This window comes from Numenius arquata, chromosome 14 (assembly GCF_964106895.1).
Source record: "Numenius arquata chromosome 14, bNumArq3.hap1.1, whole genome shotgun sequence".
NCBI classification, from domain to species: Eukaryota; Metazoa; Chordata; class Aves; order Charadriiformes; family Scolopacidae; genus Numenius; species Numenius arquata.
In genome coordinates, this window is record NC_133589.1 from 1710031 (window position 1) to 1733551 (window position 23521).

The window sequence follows — 23521 nt, forward strand, 5'->3', positions numbered from 1 at the left end:
AATCTCAATTTTAGCCTCCAGGGGTTAGAGGTTGGAAGCAGGTTTTTTCACCGCTCGTATTTTCTTTGTTACTTTATACGTCTCCTTTTTAATAACCTTGAACACAGTGACCCCAGGTGGCAGAGACAACCACGGCTGCTTTCAGAAGCTGAGCCAGACCTTCATCCTTCACCATGAGGTTGCGAAGTCCCTGTGTCCCATCTCCGAGTCCCCAGCTGCGTCCCTTCCTACAGGACAGAGCAATAGTCCTGTGCAGGTTCTCATCCCAGAACCACCATTCCCCATTTCTGCATGGAGCTCTCCCCATCAACAAGCACAGCTTCAGCTTCCCTGGGGTGCTGGAAGGAGTCCAGTAGCCAAACCCTTGTGTCTGGGCTAGTTCAGGCTGAGAAACCGATGAGCACAGACCCTCGTCCCACCGCAGCTCCCACTCTAACTTTCAGGCACCAGCTCACCTTGGAGACATGCAAAAAATTCCTCATCCAAATGAGACATAGATCTAGATCCGACAAAAAACCACAAATTATTCTCCAACACTTTGATTTTAATAGGATTTAGACATCTTAATGCCTTTAGAATCATAGAATTCTCCAGGTTGGAAGGGACCTTTCAGATCATTGAGTCCAACCATCGACCCAACACTGACAAAACCATCACTAACCCATATCTCTGAGCACTACGTCTGCCCGGCTTTTAAATACCTCCAGCCTCAGCTTTCTCCAAGCCTCAGCTGCTCCACTCCACTGTCCCAGCTGCCGCAACACCTTACTGCTTTTTCTCATTATACTGCCTGGAAAAAAACTCAAGAAGTTTGCATCTTGTGACCCGTAGTGTAAATCAGCACAAATAAAAAGCATTACCAATGCAAAATCCAAAATTGACAGCAGGCAGACAACTCACGGTAGCTTTTCCACCCTCAAAAAGCTGTTTTATGTCACAGGTAGAAGGGATGGGTGAGTCACCTCCCGTGCAGCCGGTGGAGCATCTCAGGGCTCTGCTCAGGGGCTGCGCTCCCGGAGAGAAAACCCTGCCTTAGAGGTGATGGAAACAGATTAATTTAAAGTACGGAGGGAGACTTTTCAAGCTGCTCATCGAAAAAAAAAAGCTGCCCAACACTATTTATTGCAGTCTTTTAATTTGTATCAGTTAGCCATCACGATCATGTACAACGTTAATTAACTTCATGTGTGTGATTTTCAGTCTCGGGCCCAAGTGGCTGCGGGAGGGAGGGAGCACAGGGACACGGCGATGCCTCCCCCGGGAGATGCCTCCCCAATTAACGGCAATGAAAGTGCCCTGCCCCTGCCAGAGGGTGTCACTACGGCACCAGGACAAAGCAACAAAACAGATAAAACGGATAAACAAGAAATGTGGAGACGTCTTAGCAGAAATAAGCTCTAGGTAGCCTTCCCATGAATCGTTCATCACTTCACCCGTGGGATTGAAGAACATGGTTCTGGAGGGTAACAACAACATAACTCTCCGTTTTTCTTTCCCTCCCTGGACCTCTTGTGCTCTAATGTGACTTCTCACACTAGGCATCGGGAAGAAGAAAGGAACTACCTATTAGAGCTGTTTGCAGAATCCCCATTGTTCCCACACAATTTAACCTTGTTTCCCATGAAAGCATCCTTTGAAAATGAGACTATTGGAAAGGCACATCATTGACATTCACAATAACCGTACCCGTCAGGCCACTGCTTTCATAGGAAGCCACTGCAAAAGAAATCTAAGTTTTCTGACGGGATGATATATAGCCCAAGTAGTTAAAAGAGCCTACACTGAACGTATCAAAGTGAAGATCAGATCTCAAGTGCTGAATTTGGCTAAAATCCTAAACCAGAAGAGGAAGGAAATCCCAAAGCCAAAGAGCGCGGTAAATGAAAACACTCAGAAGCCAGTGAAAAAAAACTCGCAACAGAGGGGAGATCCCAAGGCCCACCAAATTAGTAGGTTTATTGTCTTTCTAGTCAAAATGCAATTTACTTATTACCAAAAAATGCCAGGAGTCGGATGACCATGAGCCTGTATGAATACAGTACATGACGGCCAAGAAAACTTGAGAGATGTTGGAATCTCTGAAGAATTCTGAAATTCAGCAGCTGGATTTCAGCTGGATTTTAGTACCCGGGTAAATCGACTGACGTTGCCGAGGACAGTTTTGATTGGGGAAGGCTGTTCCTGCAAAGTGCTGCAAAGCTCCTGTCAACCTGTCAAGGAATCAGACCCTGGGTTCTAATAATAGAACAATAATTCCATATCCTTGGAAGTCAGTTCTAGTCAAAGCACAGGGTTTAATAAATAAGAGAGGAGACCTGACAGGCGACATGCCGCTAAGGAACAGCGAGTAATCATCTTGGACGAAACACAACTTAGGGCAAATCGCTATTTTAAACCAAGTTTCTGAAAGCAAAGGAAACCGCGCAGGGATGTGGTAACCCCGCTGCGGAAACCAGTCAGACGAGGAACACGGGTGAAGCGCGGTGAGGAAGCTGTCGGGACTGGGGATGGGGGCACCGCCACGGTATCTTAACACAGCAAACCCAGTCCTGCGTGGGGAAGGGTCAGTCGGCTCTTCTGGGAATTACCGGGATGCCAAGAGGCCCAGGCCTGTTTCTGGACACTCAAAAGTAATTCCCACCCAGGTCACAAGAGCGTGACGTGGCTCTGTCAGGGACGAGAAGAGCGAGCACTTCAAAGGCAGCAGCAAAGTCTTCTTATGGGTGGTTTACACAAAGAACAAAAAAAGACAGAATTTAATTCAGAAAATACGTAAATCTGTTGTTTCGTTTCGCTTGTTTCTCCCTGACTTTTCATGACAGAGATCTCACAGATCAGACATATGGAAAATACAAAGATGTGGAAACTCGAGCTGGAATTTGGCTTAATGACAGCAAACTTGGTCTTTCTGAAGATGGAGAGAGGGATGTCGGGAGGTCTAGGCTGTACGCGGACCTTGTAGCAACTGTCAATATAAAACAGACTATCAGGATAGTGAAGTGCTTTCCTGTTAACGAGAAGCTCTAGATTGCGCAGTTTATTCTGCTTACCTCAGTGATCACATCTGGAAAACCACTCTATGTCTCTCAGCCTTCACTCGCGGACATTCACTCACTTTCAAATCCTCCGGGGTCATGACACAAATCAACGTTTTCCAGGCTGTCATATCCACAGACAGAAGAATAAACTACACTTGGTTCTGCAAATATGATAATTGCCCATCCCTAGGTTACTCGGATGGCACAGGATCGGGACCCGGGAGCATGGGGCACAAGGAAGTCAGTTATATGTTATCAATAAGGAGTTTTTAGAAGGCGGCAGTGCCACGCGCTGCTTGGAAATACTGAAGTAAATCCCTCAGGAGCAGGTTTGGGCCAGCACGGCTCTCTGGGCAAGAAACCAGTGTGTTGGGTGCTGAGACACCAGTCTCACCGTCTCACGAAGAGCCCTCTGCACCCACAGAGCCGGGGGCTTGGGGTCCCACTCACCAGGTGCCCCCCACTCTCCCCCAGCGGGAAGACGAGCCACGATGTGTGGGATGGAGAGGATGGAGCTGATGGAGAGGTGCGAAGGCAGCCACAGCATTCCTGGTACCATCTCACACAGACTACAACAGCTCAGAGGCTCCTGAATAACATCCCGTGCTTTGGAACTGAACTAACACAATAGTTCAGCAAAAAACCCAAGTTGTGCCTATTTCAGGCCTCCAAAAATCAGCCAGGCTCCAAGCCCTAACAGCTTGGCTTTCAGGCCCTACCAGAGTCACACAAGTGTTGTGTTCGCAAGAGATCGCTGCTGACTCCTCATTAAGGGAAATAAATTTTCCTGTCATCACGTTTTGCCATCTTTGAGGAAAAAAAAAACAACAAACCCAAACCCACAATATTCTGGAGCAGCTCAGAAAGCGCTGCAAGAACCAGCGAGAGCGGAGAGCCAAGCTTGATCTGAAGAGTTCATGCGATGGAAAATCTGCCACATCCCGAGCTAATTTAAATCATGGATCAGTTCCCTGATTACTCTAAAAGAAAAAACTAAACTTTTCCAGTCTGAGTGTGCCCAACTCCAGCCACCAGCTTTTGGACCTCACGTGCCTCTATTAAAGAGACCGTTGCTATCACCCAACCTTTCCCTTCCAGACACGATCAATTCACCTTCGTTGAACTAAATAAACTAAATACTCTCCACACACAAAACCGGGAAGATGCTGAGTGCCTTAAAATAGCGCCTGATGCTGCTTTCTGGATGGGCACTGTTATATTTTCTATTTAATGCACCACACAGAGGAGCCTGTTACACTTTTCTAACGCATATTTCATCTGTCTACAAGCATGTCTTCAGATTGCTTATAAATCAGAAGTCAAATAAGTATAACAAATAAAATCCTTACAAAGAAAGTGATAGTTTTGGGGGGGGGGGAGGTGGAGGGGGTGGACGTTGTTCTTTAATTTCTGAAAGCAAACGGCAAATTGAAAAACCCAATATATTTCTTCTGGCTTTTTCTAAAAAGAAAAACAGTGAGAAGAGGAACCCGATGGTGCCAAAGGGTTAAAGCATCCCGCTCCGGGCAGTCTGAATATGTGAATTTAGCAGCTGACAGTGCATGGTGTGTCCGTCTCTTACAGCTGTTCCCCTCCATTCAAAGACCATCTTTGTTTCTGGAAATCTTAGCAACTGCGATTTTTTTCCAAAGACAATGATGGACCAGCTGTTACCGCACAAGATGCGATGTACTTCGGGTCAAAGTCTTTAGTGAGGAACTTGTAAAACAAGAACTAAATCATTGTTTGGGTCTGTCAGGTTTTTTGTCATTAAAAGGGAGTTAGCAGCCCAACAGTCAGATAACCCACACTCGCCATTTCCACTAAGTGCACTGGAATGACAGAGAAATCTCATCTGGTGGTTGAGCTGAATCCTCTCTTTCTATAAGGAAAAAAACCCCACTGCTAAACCTCGTAGTATCATAGATTATTTTTTGTTTGAAGGTCGGTTTCTGCCTTCCCCGATGGTGTTACTAAGCAGACGTCATCTCCTAATGGAAACGCACAGGTCCCACCGTTCAGAACGTTAAGATGGGGATTTTCAAGAGAACCTTCTAGGAGTTAAATGTTCACTTCCCACCATATATCAATCAACGTGAACATCTAGTTCCTTTAAGCTCTTTGAACATCCTCTTCTAACTGCATAACTAAGCAATTTAATCGCGCAGTTGATCCTCCAGTCCCGGTACCGGTAGCACTCCCACTTCAAGAGACGGGGCCTTCCAAAGCCGTGCCGGGCTGCGGAATCAGTCACCTCATGAAGACTTACTGGAGTAGGAATAACTGCTGACAGGTTCCCTACAACCCTTTTCGGGTGGGGGGAAGAAAGGAAGCATCATTTTAAAGAGCTTTAGTTGAAATAAAAAAACCCTCGTTCGTCCACGCTCAAAGACAAATCAGTGCTTCCAGCTGCTCTGACGCAGGCGACCAAGACTTGCCGAGGAGGGTGGATGTTCTTTTAGTCAACCTTTGTATTTCATTCTGGAAAGCCTTAGCGTTGAGTAATGCATTTCCAGAACCACTGCCAGCTAATTGTTGTGTAAAGAAGCACACAAAGGCACGGTCATATATATTGCAGTGGTAAAAAAATTTTACAAGGCCTGTTAAATTCAGCAGTAGTCTTAATTTTTCTATTTTATATATAGAGAGAGATAAGTTTAGACTGGAGATTTTTTCATGAGCATGCATGAATACTATTTGTCTCAGGCTATTTTTTTTGATCTAAAAAGGATTTATGTAAATTACTTCTCCGCTTTAACCCCGTTTTTCAGAACGGGTGACATCCTGCCCGTATGTCAACCACTGCTTTACGCAGAATTAAAAATAACCCCCATTAGGAATGGCGCCACTCGCATTTGTGACGAAGACTATAAACTGTCTGACAAAACACTGAGGGTGAATCACAACCTCTAAAAAGCTACGAACTGACAGTATTTGTTTCTCAAGATAAAAATATCCATAAATACCAAATGTGTGTGCTTTTCGTTATGTTTAAGAGAATAACCTATCTACCAGGCCAAATATTGACATCACAAAAAGTACATCCCCAGTAGAAAGTCTGTAGCTGTCGGGGATTGATTCCGAAGCAGATCCAATCTCCTGACAACTGCTGAGAGTAAAACTTCGCGTAACTAATTTAGAGACTGCTGCCTGCAGGCACCACAATGGTAATTAAAGACAATAATTCTTGGATAAATGAGATGGATGTACTGGAAAATAAAGTCAGCGTTACATTCATGGCTAATCCTTGAATGGAGAATTGGATCGTTTATTTTCCAAATGGCTGGGCAATTCTACCTGGTTTCGTTTCCATCTCCGCTGCCAGATGACTGTTGTCTCCAAAATCCATAACTTTTTCTAGTTTAAGTAGTATTCCTCACTGGCAAGCTCCAGTTCAGCAGGGCTGAACGTGCTCCCATTTAACTGCATGAATAGCTCCTTTGACATCCACAGCAAGCCAAGGGAACAGCTCGCAGTTAAACACCCACTTTTAAACACCACGATGAGCCGAGGCCATAAACAAGGCAGAAAAGCACAAAGAAAAGCTGGATCGCCAGGCAGTTCACCTGGAAAATACCTTGGCGTTATCCAAAGCTGTGTTTGGGATGCCTTGGGTGATGTGAGAGATGAGTTTCCTCTTCTCGGTTGCTTACACCTGAAATTCCAAGGACAGGCTGATCGTCTGATACCACTGATGATCAGAATCTCCCCCACAGAGAGGTTCTGCACCAACTTCATCAGTACCAAATCTCTTACATGGACACAGAACTTGTACAGATCCACCTCCTCTGCCCTCGTGTTACCACGGTCTGCTGGAGGTCTACCATCCCCTGGAGCTGCAGCACGGGCCGGACACTCATGCCTCAGCAGACCTTCATGGGATGCAGCCCGCTCTGCTGTGCACCCTGGAGGGATGAAGCCATCATCCTCCTCTCGCTGGGCTGCTCCAAATAAGGAGGGGGAAGAAACCCACCCAGCTCTTGGGTGACAAAAAATCCTAGTATCACAGAATCACAGAATGTGATAATATGAATAATAATGATAATAGAATGTGCAATACTGACCCCTGAGGAACGCCACTCGTCACTGGTCACTACTTGGACATCACGCTGTTGACCACAACTCTTTGAGTGCAACCACCCAGCCCATTCCTTACCCACCGAGTGGTCCATCCACCAAATCCGTGTCTCTCCAATTTAGAGACAAGGATGTCATGTGGAACAGTGTCCAATGCTTCACACAAGTCCAGGTAGACGATGTCAGTCGCTCTTCCCTTATCCCCCAATGCTGTAACCCCAAATTTGTCAGACACAATTTGATACAACACAAGGAAACCATAGTGTTGACTCAAGAGAGTCCTCTGCCCCCACCTCGCCATCCCTCGCTGTGCAATTTCTCTCATCTCTTGGTCTTCCTCTCCATCTCTCGTCTGCTGAGGGGCTGAGCTCTACATTTCAAGCATTCTTGGCAAGGAACAACAGCTCATCATAGAGGTACTCACACCATCTATTTCCATCCTCTGGCTTTGTAAGGGAAATTAAGGTGCAGTTTTGCCATCACTTAATTTGATTTCGGCCCCTGCTGCTGGCAAAAGGGGGGGTCCTGCCCTGCCCTCCCTCCTGTGAGCCAAAGTGTTTCCGCAGCCAGGTAGAAGGTGGGAGGAAGGACCTGATCTGACTCCAAACGAACCCTTCGCGGTGAGATCACTTTTCAGAGGGCTGAGCTGGCCAATGGCAGCCACCAGAGCAACAGGAACCTGCAGCCAAGGTTTGGCATCACTGTGTTACATCCTCCTTGGGTACCAGTTCAGAATTTGGCTTAAATCAGTGGTGAAACCATACACTGAGGCCCCAAACTAGATGCCTACACCAGGCAGAGTAAATACCTCCCTCAACATGCATGCGGTCTTACCACAACGTGGGCTCCTGGAGGTACAGAAATCCTAATGCAGTATCATGGGAAGGGAATTTTTCTTGCACTGTTGTGCATGCTGTAGGCACATACGAAGCACAGGCAGAAGCCAGATCTGTGTTTGTTTTTTAACAAAAGAGTTAAGTTACAAATGCAAGGGAAATACAGGATGTGTAACGAATATGTCATAGCTGTGGCATCCCGTCTCTAAAATACCTCGCTCCTGAATGGTGCCGTCTTAGGTTTCTTCCACACACACGAGGCTTTCCAGCTGGCCTGCAGCCAGTGCCTTAATGAAACACGGCATTATGCAGAAGTGAATAAAGCTTATAGCAATAATAATGTCCTTGAAATTCACTAATCGCTAGAAGTTTCAAGAATATTTGAATACGAGATCAACAGGACAGAAACTAAAATTCATCTGTTAGCTACGGAAAACCACTTTTCTCATGTTTGATTATGCCTGTACTGAAAACAAGCACCCACGTCAATAACAACTTGGATAAAGAGTGTGGTTTCTGAATTGGAAGAAAATACCTAGCCGGAAAGGAGCCGCAAGCATTTAAAAAACCACCGTTAGGATGTAAAATGATTACAAATTGAAGAAATGGTCTGAGAAAATAGATATACTTTCAATAAATACCCAACATCTAAGTGTATTTGTGGAGGAATAACCAAGACATAAATACACGGTGAAGAGTCACTGCCCAGCCGGCATTTCTGCAGGAAAGGATCAGTGATTCCACTGATCACAGAATAAGCTGGAGTCAACAATATCCTGTTGCTGTGAAAAATATAAAGAAACAAGAAAGAGGTGGATCAAGTGGAGAAAGTTGAGGAGAACAACAAAACTGGTCAGTGGTTTGAGGAACATGGTCATCAAAGGAAGACGGGGAGAACTAGATTCATCTAGCTGAGAAAACAGAGGATGTGCAAAATAATAACCCTTCAAAAAGATTTTTAAAAGAGAAAAGAAAAACGTTTAGAGAAAGAATACACTCGTTTTCTACTACTGAGGATCCAGGAATTACAAAAAGGGAACTCAGAGACTTCTCCCGTCCAGAGAACAAACTCAATTCTGTTCAAAGGGATTTGCCTAACCTCTTCTTAGCAATTACAGATTCTACAATCTATTTAAGTATCCTTACCACTAGAAATTATTACCACCCGTCTAGTTTACATCCATCGTGTACAATTTAAGCCCAATTCTGATGTTTTGTCTTCAGGGCACACAGATACATGATTACTCACTTCCCCTCAATAGATTTTAGGGACTTTACTGTGTCTCGATGCTGAGAAGTCTTTATTTGGACACTCCTGTCTTTCCAGTAGCATATATTTATGCCCAGGAAGTCCCTGTAGGACATCACTTTGCCACCAGTCATGGCTTACAACTGCCTGAATTGTGGAACACAGGTTACTTAAAACACACTCGGAAGAAGGTAGTAGAACATTGTTCTGAAATGCTGACAGCGAGATGATGGTATCTACAACACCTTCCCTCCGGTTTTATCTACAGTATCACAGGAGCATCTGCCCCCACAACGTTTGGGAGGATGCTGGGAAAAGGGTAAGAATCTTTGCTTGAAGAGCACTCTTGGTTGGTTGCGTGCCCAGTACAAGAGCCAATTTTCATCTTTGTATCTTGGCCCCGACAAGCACAGAAAATAAAAACTGCCCTTTATTCTCATACCTTTGCTGTGCGGGCAACACACAAGGGTGAACACAACACTGTGTGTTGCTGTGATAAATGCAGCAGCTTCGTCTACTGTTTAGTTCACTTGTTGTTGCTATTTTTGCACCTTTATTAGAACCCAGTATTTTAGTAAAAGCATTAAATACCATTTCCTGACTCTTGTTTCCAAAGCAGTTTCACATCAGTGTACTGTTCAAACAGATCAATTTATTATTAATCCAACTAATAAAATACACATAAGTATCCTGAAAGCCTTTCCAGGCATTACAGTCGCCTGTACATTAGCAATAAAGAATAAATGCTTGTAAAAATCATGACATTAACTAAAATGCCACAAGTGGAGTCTGGAAGTGCATGTTAAATATTTATCTACTCTCTTTGCTCCTTGATGAACAAGTTTTATGCAGCTTTTACATAGAAATTTTCCATAGCATTTACATACAGGTATGGTGAATGTTTAACCACTCCACCTTCTGTGGTCAGGAGGCCACCGAGCTTCTGAGCAGGGACTGACCCACGTGGCTCGTGGCAGAGCAGACGGGCTCTGGGGACATCCTGGAGCCAGGATGACACTCCTGCTGCTCCCAGTCCTGCTCTCTCACCCTCTGGTTTTGCTTCAGTTGTACTTCCTTCTCCTCCTTGACAATCATCAGCTCTGGGTCCAACTCCCATTCCCACAGCAGGTCACCTCCGGACCTTCTCGCTGCCCCCCTCGCAGTGCCTGCCCCCGTCCAGCAGAGACAGAACATCCTGCCAACGAAATGACAAAAAAATAGCTTTTATTTTTATCCACAGAAGGAAAATAAATAATCTCTCCCTTTCCCCCCTCCCCTTTACTATTCAACACCAGAGCAAAGGCAAGGGGATGTACTTGTACCCCAGCGTTACAAGCTGAACCGATAAAAATTCTTATTAGCTACGCTGCCAGGTTAGAGGAGACTGGGACAATCAGATTAGCCCCTTGTCACCAATTTTGACTTTACACACCATTTCACAACTAGGAAGCCTTAGAGGATGGATCCAGCCTTAATCTGCTGGATATCCAAAAGTGGGAGAGGAAGTAAAATACTGCCAAGTTGTGGGTGTAATTCTCTCTTTCCATAGATGGAAGTCGCTCCCTGCCCGCTGACCCAAGGGCAGAGCAGCGGGGAGGGCATCGGCACCACTCCCCCAGCCTTCCCGCTTCCTCCCACACGCAAAACTCCCCAGTGACACACAGCAAAAGAAGGACGAAAGTTTATGCAAACTCTTAATTGCCTTCAGAATGGACCTGGACCGTGAGATCACGTTGGAACCAGGAGGATTTTAAGACCAGCAATGAAATTCTCTCCCTTATCCAGCCATTAGAATCTACAGCAACGACCACCTTCGACAACACTTGAACGTTCTTAAGTGTAATTTGCCACCAGCATCCTGGAGGGACATGACAAAGATAGATCTACTTTCTGAAATATGCACTTCTGCTAAGTCTGTCATTTCATCTTTGAGTTCTTTTTATTAGGTACAAAAGCCATAATCAAGGATTTTATTTAATATTTTTTTTTGCTGGGACTTCCTCTTGGATCACAGATGCAAGGAAGAGCAGGGAAACAAGATGGTTCCTGCCCTCAACTGATGTTAAAGACAAACTGTTGCAAAGAACATCATCTATAAAAATAAATTCATGTTTATAATGCAAAAATCCCTCACAGTTGACGTTGCCATTTCAGTTTCCCCCCGTATAATGAAAGAGAGGGTGAGTGCCTCTTACCTGGCTCTAGGTCCAGCTCCACCGATGTTTTCTCCCAAGGCTTGAAGAGAGTGCAGAGAAATTCCTAGTTCTTCTGGGTCCTCCACAGCGCTGTCTTCTGGATCAGAAGTTATTCAGGAGCTCTTCCAAAGTTGTCGCACGAGAAGCTGTTTTGCAGCATCATGTGTATGTACGCGAGGCTTTGGTGAGCACCACATCAGCACCAGATAGTCACAGGGCTACTCATCTTCCAGTGATAGGAACCAGCAGGTCTTCAGGGTGCTCTCTACCTGGGAAAACTGTCCTCTTAGTGGTCATCTCCACAGCTTCTGCTGGTCTGCACACTGGCATGAACTATGCTTCTCCAAAACATCTTGCTGCCCTCACACCTCAGCTTGACTAAGAAGCTCCACCGCCCACCTAATAAAACCCTTCCAGCAGCCTCTTCCAAGAGTTTTTGAGTGGAGTCACAAAGGACGTAGAGAACGGAAGAAACACGGAATGAAGGGGAAAAACCTCGTGTGGACATAAACCAGGCAATATGTCACCACATGGGGTGGGAGAAAGGAGGAGAGAGGAGTTAGAGCACACGTGCCAAGGGACCTGCAGGATGAGACAACATCCAAATCCCAGCCCAACTGCAAAGCAGATCCAATGAGCCTCAAGGAAATGAAAGGGCTTTGCCACACACCCCAACCATGGCAGGGAACCCCATCACTGCACAGTGACATGAGGCTACTCCGAGCAGACATCCCTCTTTTCCCCACAGCTCATCACTATTTACCTCACCTCTGAGTGTTTCACAAAAAAACTGTAATATAGCCCAGTACTTCTGTTAGATGCGCGGTATTTTCATAAACAAAAACTACAGCTATTAAAACACAATAAGGAATTAATTTTGTGAAGCCCTGGTGTTGCTTTAACTTTGTACAGTTAGTTTCTCATCAATTCAAACAAATACATCCGTGTAAACTGGAGGTTTTGGTGTCAGTGTGCGTGGAACAGACCAGCTCTGGGCAATGGAGGACGCACAGAAAATACACATCAGGTGCACGGGTGAGGAAACACAATTAAAAAGCCACACATTCCTGATGTTGCAAATGAGAACAACAACTCTCACAGTTAAAAGCACATTTCCACTTGAGATAATGGGCATTTTGCCCCTGGCGTTGAGAGAACCAGGACCCAACCCCAGAGTTTAATCAAGATCTTGATGAAGGCAGTGGGAACGTCTCAGGAGGAAAGAGGGGACCGTCCCGTCACCCTGCAGAGCTGCACTGCTCTGTGTAACCCTAGAGACTCTGGAAATGAGGATTTTGGCAAAAGCTGCAGATAACTAGCTCTGCAGTAATACTGATGCAGTTACAGTTCCCTTTTATTGCCCTTTTCAGTATAATTTTACACCAGAGACAGGGTGTGTGAGTGTGTCCGTGCACGGGAGGGATGGCAACCCTTTTCTAAGCACGGCACAAGAAAAGATGTCATCTAAAATAAGACTTGAACAAAACTATTTCAGACACCAGTGCAAAAAGATACTTGTTTACCTTAACTCCGGCATGACTTCTCCTGCAATTAATCATCCCTATGGAATATGTGACACGGAGATAAGATGCTACACACTGCCTTTATAAATAAGGGGTTATGTCAGACATAAGGAGCTTCGCAGCTGCCAAGCAGCAAGTGCAGCACAAGCCATGGGGACTGCACAGACACGGGACGGATTAACAGGAATAGCTTTTCAGAGGAGAAGGAAGAATGTAAGAGTCATCCATTGGAAATGAGGAATTAAGCCCTGTTAGTCCAGCGTTCCCCCACCTGAGCACCTCCTACATCTTGGCGAACGGTCAACCACCAAATTAAATGAAACAACGATGCTGTCTTCAGCGTGGAAAACACTGAGGAAAATAAGCACAGAAAATGAAATATCCTCACCTGCATTTCCACCATTCCAAAAGAGAGAACCCAAAAGAAGCCATACATGACTTTACCAAACTACCTATCTGCATCTACAGGATGCAAACGAGCAGTGATGGCGAAGGTACCTCCAACCTGCTGGCTTTCCTACGCTTGGCAAAGGAACCCGGACGAGGGCAACAGCCCCAAGTCAAGAGTGAGCTCAGTAAAATGCACAGAGAACAATTCATTCCTTATTGCAATTCTGTCTGCAAAAGCAGAATGCAAGCACTCTTCCTTCAGTTCTTTTCTCTCCCCCTCCTTTGATAACATGTTACTGAAATGTCCCTTTTCCAGCCCGAAAAGCTGTCCTTTCAGTGCCGGGCACGTTAGCACGCCCATGTACAACTAGGATTTATAGCCGTTCTGTACAAGAATTCTCTGCTCTGGGTGAAAAAGCTACAAGAAATGTGCAACGTTAATCCTTTTCTAATTACTCCAGAAATCTGCATGCTAATGCCATATCGTAATAATTAGGACTGCAGAGTAATTAAACTGTGTTAATGCCTGCATGAAGGAGCACGATTTGGAACGTGCAAGGGAACGTGCTTTGCCTGAAAGCGTGCGAGAAGCCCCACCGAAGGGCTGCTCTGGTGATGTTCTGTCATGTCCAGAGAGTCCTTCTCCTTTCTAACCACAGAGGGAGAGAGACGTGGGGCTGGAAAGGACGTGGGGACATCCCTGACTGTCTGCTGCAGGGCAGGACTGACGCTGCTGCTGTCACTCCGGGCAGACCGTGGTCTGATCTCTTCTTAATGGCCCCGAGTGGTGGAGGTTCCACAACTACCCAACAGTCAGAGACCTCTTCTAGTGTCTGACTGACTCTTTCCTACCTCGCTTTAAATCAGCTGTTCTTCACCCTTTGGCACACACAGGTTATTCCTCATACGCCACTATTCACACACAATTATCAGCTATTATTGCGCCCCCCTGACCTATCTTCTGGAGGCCGACCAGCCCCAGTCTGCCCTCCCAAGTGCCATTACCTTGCTCCGTGATCCTTCCCACCGCTCTTCCCTCAACCTCCTCCAATTATTTACTCTCGAAGTGTGTTGCCCAAACTGGACACCGTGTTTCAGCTGAAATCTTTCCAGCACCGGGTCATGTCTTGCATGTTCTCCCATTCAGTTACCCCAGTAAAATGTTAGTATTTTCAAAACAGCTTGACATTAGTGACTAATGTTCAGACCATGATTCACGCTAAGCTCCACATAGTTTTTCAAGGAATTACCAAAACTGCAAAACAGTCTTATAGTTATAAAGGTGTTCTTTCTGCCCAAGAATACTTCTCTGCGCTTGGCTCAGTGACAATCCATCCCACTTTTGTTAGAACATTTCTTCAATCTGTCAGCATAACTCTGCTTTCTAACGTTGTCTCCCAACGTTTCAGCAGCCCTTTCCATCTTCATGTCATCTAAAAATTCAACACTCGTACTCTGCTCCACCACCGAGGTCATGAACAACAACAATGATGAAAAACAGACCAATGCTTCAATAGATCTTCCCATTAGAACGCTGGGCCGTTGGTAACGGCAACCCGACCAGTTCTGCACAGACTCCAGAGTGGTTTCACTGGAGACGTGTTTCCCGTGATTGTTTGTGAAACTCTCACACACATTAATGTCGAAAACGTTACCAGAAGTCGAGCTGTCTGGCCTCTGCTGTGCCTTCCCCAGATACAAGACTCGCTACTCAGTCGTGGGAAGACATTTTCAAGTTTCTAAAAGTCACGCTGGCTGTTGCTGAACTCCTTGGTCTCTTTCAGGGGTTTACACATAATTTGTTTGTTCCAGTTTTTCAAATAACAACATAATTCACCTCTAATTCTCCTTTAACTCTTTATAGACATTATGCTTTCTCTTCCCCGCTCTTCCAGCACTTGACCTATCTTCCCCGAGTTCTCAGAAATAACTACAAATGTTCCTGAGATCGCTTTAGCCGGTTCCTTAAGTAACCTAGAGTAAAGTTTACCAGGCACAGCTGATTTGAAAATATTAAATATGTCCGAATACATTCTAACCTGTTCTTGCCCTTGTTTTAGCTTGTGATTTTGCCCTCTGCATAACGCGGTGTGTTTGAGGGTGCATCCAGCCTGGCTCAAACGCATCAGTGAGAATAGCTCTGATCCCGGAGATAAAATTTAATGTAATTTCTTGTCCTCGGGTCAAGCTATAGATTCCTTGAAATCATAAAGCACCTCATACCTTCGTTCATTGTCATCCAGATGAGCAAAGAGCACGTTCTTGGAGATGGCCTTTGCCAGAGCAGTCATAGTTTTATAGTCCTTTGGAATAACCTGTAGAGAAAAGAAGGAAGGGTCATTACGTGCCTGGGTGTGTTTCTTCACAGATTCTGAAATCTATAGAAAATTCCACTACTCAAGATAAGGGATGCAATTTGCTTTCAAACACTGAAACAGGGTTTGGCTATAATATAAAGCCACTAAGAAAGTAATAAATTACAGTTTTGATAACGTGAGGGTAAGAATTTATGTTCTCAATATGACAACCAGAGAAGAAATATAAGATCCGGGATGAGTGGGGAGAGAGATATCCATAAAATACTATAATTAGCAGGTACTGGCAGCTGTGTTGTTTCCTTTCAAATATCTTGGAGTGAGGAAAACCTATCTCAAATTCTTCTTACTCCACAAGCAATATCAGAAGCAACCTATTATTAAAACTAGGGAATGAGCAACATTTCTTTGGGTAAAAGGTAAAAATGTGTTGATTACATCCTACTTCTCAGCACCCGTTGTGGTGCAAGGAACCGAGCTCCTGAGAGGCACACCTGGGTCAAACCCCTGTGCCTTTGCTTCATGGAAAACAATAAGGACTTGCATTTGAGAATGAAGAGGAATTTTTATTTGTTAAATAGAGATGGCAAAAGCCCCATTGTACATGAATTTGCTCAAAATATATGTTGGAATTCAGGAGTGTGTTTTCATATTCGGTGAAGTTTTTTTATAAAATTTTTGCAACTTAGGCTTTCTATTTTCATAAGCATTTTGGTAAGATACTAGTAAAAACACTGTATCTCAGTATTTGCCAAGTATCTTCTTCTGTCAGTCAGAGACTGTGATTAGGGGAGACACAAGAAATTTGTAACAAGGTTATGACTTGTAAAAGATGTCCTCTGGCTTTAGTAATGTGATTTTCCTTAATAGTTTCATTACAGCAGGACAGAATCAAGTCTAGCAAAAGTTTTAAGTGTTAAATAATCCCTACTCCAATCTGAAGATCAACATCTGTTTGCCTGTTTTAATTACTGTACAAAAAAGGTCTGATGATGGGCATTTATCTTTCACACTTTCATATGTCAAAAATAGTGTATCTGTCTTATTTAAGTTCCTACATGTGCTGATGTTTAGGAAGTTTCCTTTCCTCATCCTGGAAAGGCAAGATACTACCCATCCAGTCAGAAGAATGATATCTCAAATGGGAAAAACGATGTAGAACTAGTTCTCATGAAGAATTGATCGAGATTTATTTCAAGGGAAAATACTGCACTGGGAAGATCTAATGCAAAACTCTGCCTTCAGACATCACTTCTACTGACTGCTGCAGTCACTGGACCACTCCAATTAAGCCTAGAAGCACATCTATGTATGAACTGTGCATTTGTATCAGAGTGAAACGTAATCTAATTTATCTAAAAGTTTAAATTCCTCAGTGTTAAATAAAATAAGCATTTGGGCAGTATCTTATTCTTAGTTTTTACCCTATCAAACAGATGCTGGACTGAATTGCAGTCCCGAGCCCTTGCTCCACGAAGAATACCCAGCTGCTCAGCTTATGGCTGATGAGCCAAAAGGGGAGATAATCAAATCACTACGACACTCTACTCCAACCTTTCTGGCTGGTTAGGGAATCGCGTGGACCAGCCTTTCCCAGTCTAAATCTGCAGCAATGAAAAAGGCAGAGACCAGAGTGTTGGGGCAGGGACATAGAAAGCAGGAGGGATCCTTTAGGTGTCACAGTAACCAGGCAGCTGACCAAAACCAGTGTCGGGAAGAATCATTTGACCATTTCTTACATCACTCTTCCCAGTAATCCTGAATGTTCTCTTCGAGCCAATAACCCTCTTTACAGCAAGAGTGTTATTCTGTTAGTTGTTGACTACATGTTATGACAGATGTGTTGACAAATACTGCTTTCTCTAGTTTCAGAAATGAGGCAATGAAATAACCCTCTGCAGAGCTCCTCCTTTGTGCTCCTCAGGATGGAGCCGTGCCAGGTGCTTGCTCAAATCTCAAAGCTGCATCCCCTTTGATTTTCTCGCCAGTGACATAACTCACGGCACTGCCTTCAGCACTGCTCACCCTACAGCTCACCCCTTCACGGCATCCTTTACATTGCCTTGTGACCCACATGTGTTTCTATCCAACACCTGAATTCAAGCCAGCCCTTCCTCCTGGCTACTATCGAAAATCCCATCTGTTTGCAATAGTCTAACACAACCCTTGCCTTGCTTTTTACACTTTTCAATTAGTTTCATAATTTGTCCTTTCAGTGTCTCCCTTTATTGCTGTGTTCTAGAATTCGCTGTCACAAACACACATCCACAGGATTCACCATGGGATTCATTTGCCGATAGCAGAAGACAAAGCGCTGACACAAACCCTCCCAGTGCTGGTTCTATATTCCGTGCGGCATCTGTAGTCTGACAAGAAACCATCCCCTAAACTTTTATTATTTAAGCCCAGTCAGTTCCTAGGAAATTAAAATCATAACAGCCCCAGTCACAGAACACAAAGAATATGATCTGTATTGCTTCGTCTGGCTCTTGCCTACCCATGCCACTGTCAGGGCTTACTGGCATCACTGTTGGAAAAGGAAGAAAACAAAGTTAACTTCAGGTTCCATTACAAACATGAAAGAATTACTCAGGGGTGTGGGAAGGAATATCTCCTTTTATTTTCAGAAGAGTCAGATGGAGCCCTTATCGAGCAGACAAATGCGATCTCTTCATCGAAGTTTTTAAGGGGAATATTGCAAACTGCACAAAAAGAAAAGTGTTTAAAAGTGGCTTTTGAAATATCACGCAAGTTTTTTAGCAGTGTAGTGCATTAATAACTTGACCACAGTGCTGTTAAAATTCACTGTAAACTTGCAAGCATTATTTAACTGCCACAAGAATACTCCTCCATACTTGTTTTTAGGTCGAAAGGCTCTCCTCGCTCTTTGTTTCTTGGGACAGAAATCCCCAGAGCAGCCAGTGAACTTGTATCACAAGAGGATGACAAAAGCCCATCTGACTGCACAGGCAAAAAGTATTCTGCCAAAAACCAGGGACTGACAAAACGTATTCCCATAAAGAAAAAGCTCTTTGGGTTAAAGCTACTCCAGGCGTGCACAAAAGCACATTAGGAGCATCTGTCAACCTCACGAAATGCATTTTAGCCTGGCTCCCTAAACAGACATGACAGGCACTATTGTAACGTCTGTCTTTTAATAACCTCTGAAAGCTTTGGCCAGTTTAAAAAAAAAAAATGTAGAGTTATTAAGAGATATCAAGGATATAACATAGCCAGATATTCCCATTAAAAAGGCAGTTAGAAAAGAGAAGCCCAAAGTTACTTTATTTGGGATTGGGATTTCTTCAAAGACAATGGTCACGTAAAATCACCCAAGCGTGGTCAACAGACTGCTGAAAATCCATGGGTCAGGTACCCAATCAATGTGGGAACCAGGTGCCTGAATGGTCTGGGGAACCTAAATGACCTGGGCTAGAAGAAAACTTGAGCTAGAAGTGACTTTTTGGAAGAAAAAGCAGGAAACGCAGCAGTAGAAAAGGCTGCTTTCCAAAACTGTGAGGTCCTAAAACTCAGAAGCTGCCAGAGTCTGTGAACATCAAGAAAATGGCTGGGAATTACCGACCCTGTCAGAGGGGAAACAGCTCAGCAGCACATCTCCAAAAGGAAAGAACAGAGCATGCTGAAGCCACACTGATGGGGAAAGTACTTAGTCAAGGAGGCAGCAAAAGAACCGGAGTGAGAAGAAGGTGGGTCAAGCCATGCCTTTGCCAGCACGAGGACACCATCCTTCAGGCCATGAGTCCAAATTATGAGAAAATCTTGTCCTGTACGTCTCAGAATGGGACAGACGGTGACACATTACCTTTCTGACGTAAGAAACAGCATCTTCCTCAGTGTAGACTTCTGCGCTGACCCCCCCTCTTCGGCGTCGGGCTTTTACCACCGGGTTGGGAGGAGGAGGGGAAATCTCATCATCGTGAGAATCAGACTGGGAACTGGATTTCTGCCGAGCCAGTATTTGTTTGCATTCTTCCTGCAAGGCAAAAAGAGACCATGAAGCACCCCTTACCCCTGTGGGTAACTTGCTGGATGCACTCAATTCACTCTTCTTTTACGACCCTCAGCAACCCCTTCACTTCTACGTTTGGATGACGGTTGGTTTACACACGTGTACTGCCGAAAGAATATTAAAAATTTAATGTGAGCAGCACGAAGGACTGATGCGAACTGCACTGTGTGTACAGGTATCATGGCTCCAGTACCTGCCCCGTCCAACCCTTTCTTACACACAATGGAAATCAACGTATTATAAACTGCAGACATTATCTGTGCAGCTACTCCTGGCTGAGAAAGCAAAAGAACAAGCCTCTTCTGCTCCCTCTCCAGCATCACAGCTGTTATTTTCTCAGTCGGCTTGTACATATCTTTGTCTCTTGTACAGAGAACATATCAGAAGTCGCACGTCGATATATTAAATAGGTTTCCTCATCTTGCTCTGCTTTACAGGGTTACTATCACCAGAAAGAACAAAGATGCTCCCTACTCCAGAATTTTGGCCATATAACAGTTTTACAATCAATGGGACCACGTCCAAGCAAATAAGATCCAAGGTAGGCTCCAGAGAACTATGAAAAATGATGGCTGGCCCAGCACCAGCTGGCCAATAGCAAGGTTATTCTCCAAATTTCAAGCTCATGGAACGCAGAATAAAATATGAAGGGGAATCCCTGAAGAGACAGTTACAAGAGCAGGAAACACTATAGAAAACGTTCAAGAAAGGATGTCAGAGTTGCAAGATTTTGTCAATTCATGCACTGAATTATTTGACTTTGAAAGACTTGAGACAAACAAGATTATCCATTATTTATTTTCCCAGAGCCCCCCACAAACTCCTATTCTTCAGCTTCCTGGGATTCAGGGGAAAGCACACGGGAGGAAAACTCCCTTTGCATCACCCACGTCTATGGCCTCTCCCTTACACAGCTCATTCCCATGGAGAGTTCCCAACCCGAGGCAATAGATGGAGCCTGTGGAGGAGGGAGGCGCTGGGACCAGTGGTGCCAGACATGTGGCACTGGAGAACAACACAGTCAGTTGGTGTCCCTGAGGGAGGAAATGAGTTAGAGTGAACTCATCAGGTATGACACCAGAAAAGAGCGGTACAGAAAACTGGCACAAGTTCACAATTTTGGAGCTTGCAAGAAAAACAGATGATTAATCTATGTTTTGCCATTGATGTTTACAAATGTCTGACAAATCCAGTCATGCCACTTGTCTTTTCTGGTCTTGCTCCAGTTTCTTTCCTCACCATCACTGACAATGCCCCTCTCATTAACCCAAGGAGCCTTTGACACCCATCTTCGATGTATTACTGCTACTTGAAATAAATAACTAAATAGTATTTTCCATGATGCATAATTCAAAGTAACAAGTCACTCATTCTTGTTTTGATTAGAGGACTACTGAAATATTTAAAAGACAAGCAGAGAGATAAAATGTAGAGGGCTGGCTAAAGATCTGACTCTTCAAGGTCCTCAGAAAGTGCCAAGTTCTTTCTGAGATCAGTAGATTTTTTTAAGTTGGGATTACAACACAACAACTCCTGGGCCATAGGACAGTTGAGCTAGGTGCTGGAACCAAACATCAGAGAAAAAGCTGAGTTCAGATGTATTAAATACTTACTGAAACTTACACTTACTGAAACTTTTTCATTTCCAATTCAAATTTCAAATAGCGGCACTGGATATGTAAAAAATTACTCAGCTAGATTTTCCCATCGTGTAAGAACTGCAAGTCCTATTTAAGCATTCTCATCAACTTCTTCCCCACGTGAAACTCCTCTCCGGCTGCCTCTGCCTTCCTTAATTACAATTATGCACTTGCAGAGACACAAACATTTTATATTAAAGTATGCGTGCTACACATTATCATTATATTTAATACCTAATCATCAAAACCAAACCTATAACCGAAGAATTTCAAATAATATTACTGGCTGTTGTAGCTTACACCTCTCCCTGACAGTGCAACATTCTCTGTTCACATTAAGTGGACACAACACCTTCTTCATAAGCTTAACTGAAAGGTAATGAAGACTCTTCTGGACAATAAGCAGCTGAACACATACTAAAATGTAACCGCAACAAGAAGGCAGGCAGGTAACTATTTAATGATATGCAACACTTTAACACAGTTTTTTTATCCACAGCATATTTATTCATAGAGAAGAGCAGAAGTTTGCCCCATCTCAATATCAAACACACACTTCTTTTTCAATACACATTGTATAAAAGGCACTTTGAAGGAATTGTAAATAATATCTCCTCTGCCCCAGCACAGATTTATGCACGAAAGAAAGCTCAGTGAGATAAAATTAATATCACAAAGCATGCTCTTAAACCCAAATACCTTTTAAAGCCAAGAAGATATTAAAGGATTATAAAAGTGAGTTACCATATGATTCATTTTAAAAGGAAGTCTCTTCGCTACAAACTCCTTTTATATAAACAGCAGATAGTTGACTGGCCGGCTCTTCCATACGCCGCTATTTGTAGCCTTGGTAGGATTTCCATTACTGAACTAAAGAGTGCCTTTGGAAAATAAAAGTGTATGCTCTGTCCTGGGTTAAGCTTTCAAAAAGCCGTCTTCCGTATATCCTGGGGTAAAACTGCACAAATACAGCAAATATTTTAAAGGAGGAATGGGCTCTCTGAAGACTAGTTCTTCAAACACTCCTCTTCAGACACAGCTTGATGTGAACGCTTGTGCAGAACTCACTTTCAAGTAAACACCTCACCATCTTTTGTTGTCATGACAACAGGCGATCTCGCTCTCTATTTGGATGGCACAGATAATTCACAATCATATTGCCCAATTATGTCCACCTTAAAATGACAAAACACAGGGAAGACAACTGCAAAAAACAGCCTAAGGGCCTTTGAGCGAGCCCCGGTGAGAACCTCGTTCCTCCCTTCACACCAGTATCTGCACTGGTGTCAGTGGGGATGCTCCCCACTTGTAGGACACATAGGGTCTGAGCCAGTTGGCCATAGTCCAGTGCTGTTTTGGGTGGCCTTGCTGGGCTTCCAGCTGCCAGCTGAGGAGCACACAGGTCCTGTGTCACATCTACTGGCTTCAGCGGACATCGCACATAATTTCAGGAGTCTGAAACAGCCGTAAGGGACCACATGGGCACCACGGACTGAAGCCTCCAGCATCACTGCCACAGCCCAACACAACGACATACTAAAACACCCCAAACCTACAAACCAACACCGCTGTGTGACTGTAGCACCCTATTTCAGATATACATCATCTAATCCTACTTCTATTCAAACCAGGTTGCAAGGGACCAAAAACCTAGTAATGCTGTGAAAAAAAATCTTTCCTGGGATTTCTGGGGGAGATGGATGGTGGAACTGGAATATCATCACTGACTTCAGTAATAATAAACTGGAAAGGAAAGGAAATATACCATCGTTGCCTACAATTAAAAGAAACAAGAACGAATAAATTCAACTGCAGTGACCCATTTACCTTCTGAATGTCCACCTTCAGCCAAGGCACCTGTGCTACGAGAGGCTGAGGTACAAAACACTGGAGTTTAGCACGCTGTCCTCAGCGTACGGGGTCATCGCCTTTCCCCATTAATGCTTCCACGAGGTCGGCCTCTCGGTAGCCCAGGTACGCTCCCACAGGCTTTGGGGACATTTCTGGCCACCGAGCAGCCACTGCCCAACTGCTCTGCGAGCTTTGAAAGATACACAAATATTTGTCTTATTAGTCTTTATCAAACTGCTTGGTCAATGCATTTTGTGGATAGTTTTTCCTCCATAAGATTCTCCTCCCAATCTATAACCTCTCCCCAGCCTATCTTAAAGGAATGAGTTATACTCAGCATAATCCCCTGTACTTAATACGAATGAATGTCGTTGTTC

General features: G+C 44.2%; 1 protein-coding gene across 1 annotated transcript in view; it reads right to left on the reverse strand.

Annotated features, from left to right (window-relative positions):
• The window catches only part of PRKAR1B (protein kinase cAMP-dependent type I regulatory subunit beta), a 94225-nt gene that overhangs the window by 66395 nt on the left and 4309 nt on the right, over positions 1-23521 (reverse strand). Inside the window, exons 3-4 of the mRNA XM_074158323.1 lie at positions 19447-19617; positions 15532-15623 (exon numbers count right to left, since the gene is read on the reverse strand). Of these exons, the coding sequence (XP_074014424.1) occupies positions 15532-15623; positions 19447-19617 (263 nt within the window). The remainder of the gene's footprint in view (positions 1-15531; positions 15624-19446; positions 19618-23521) is intronic.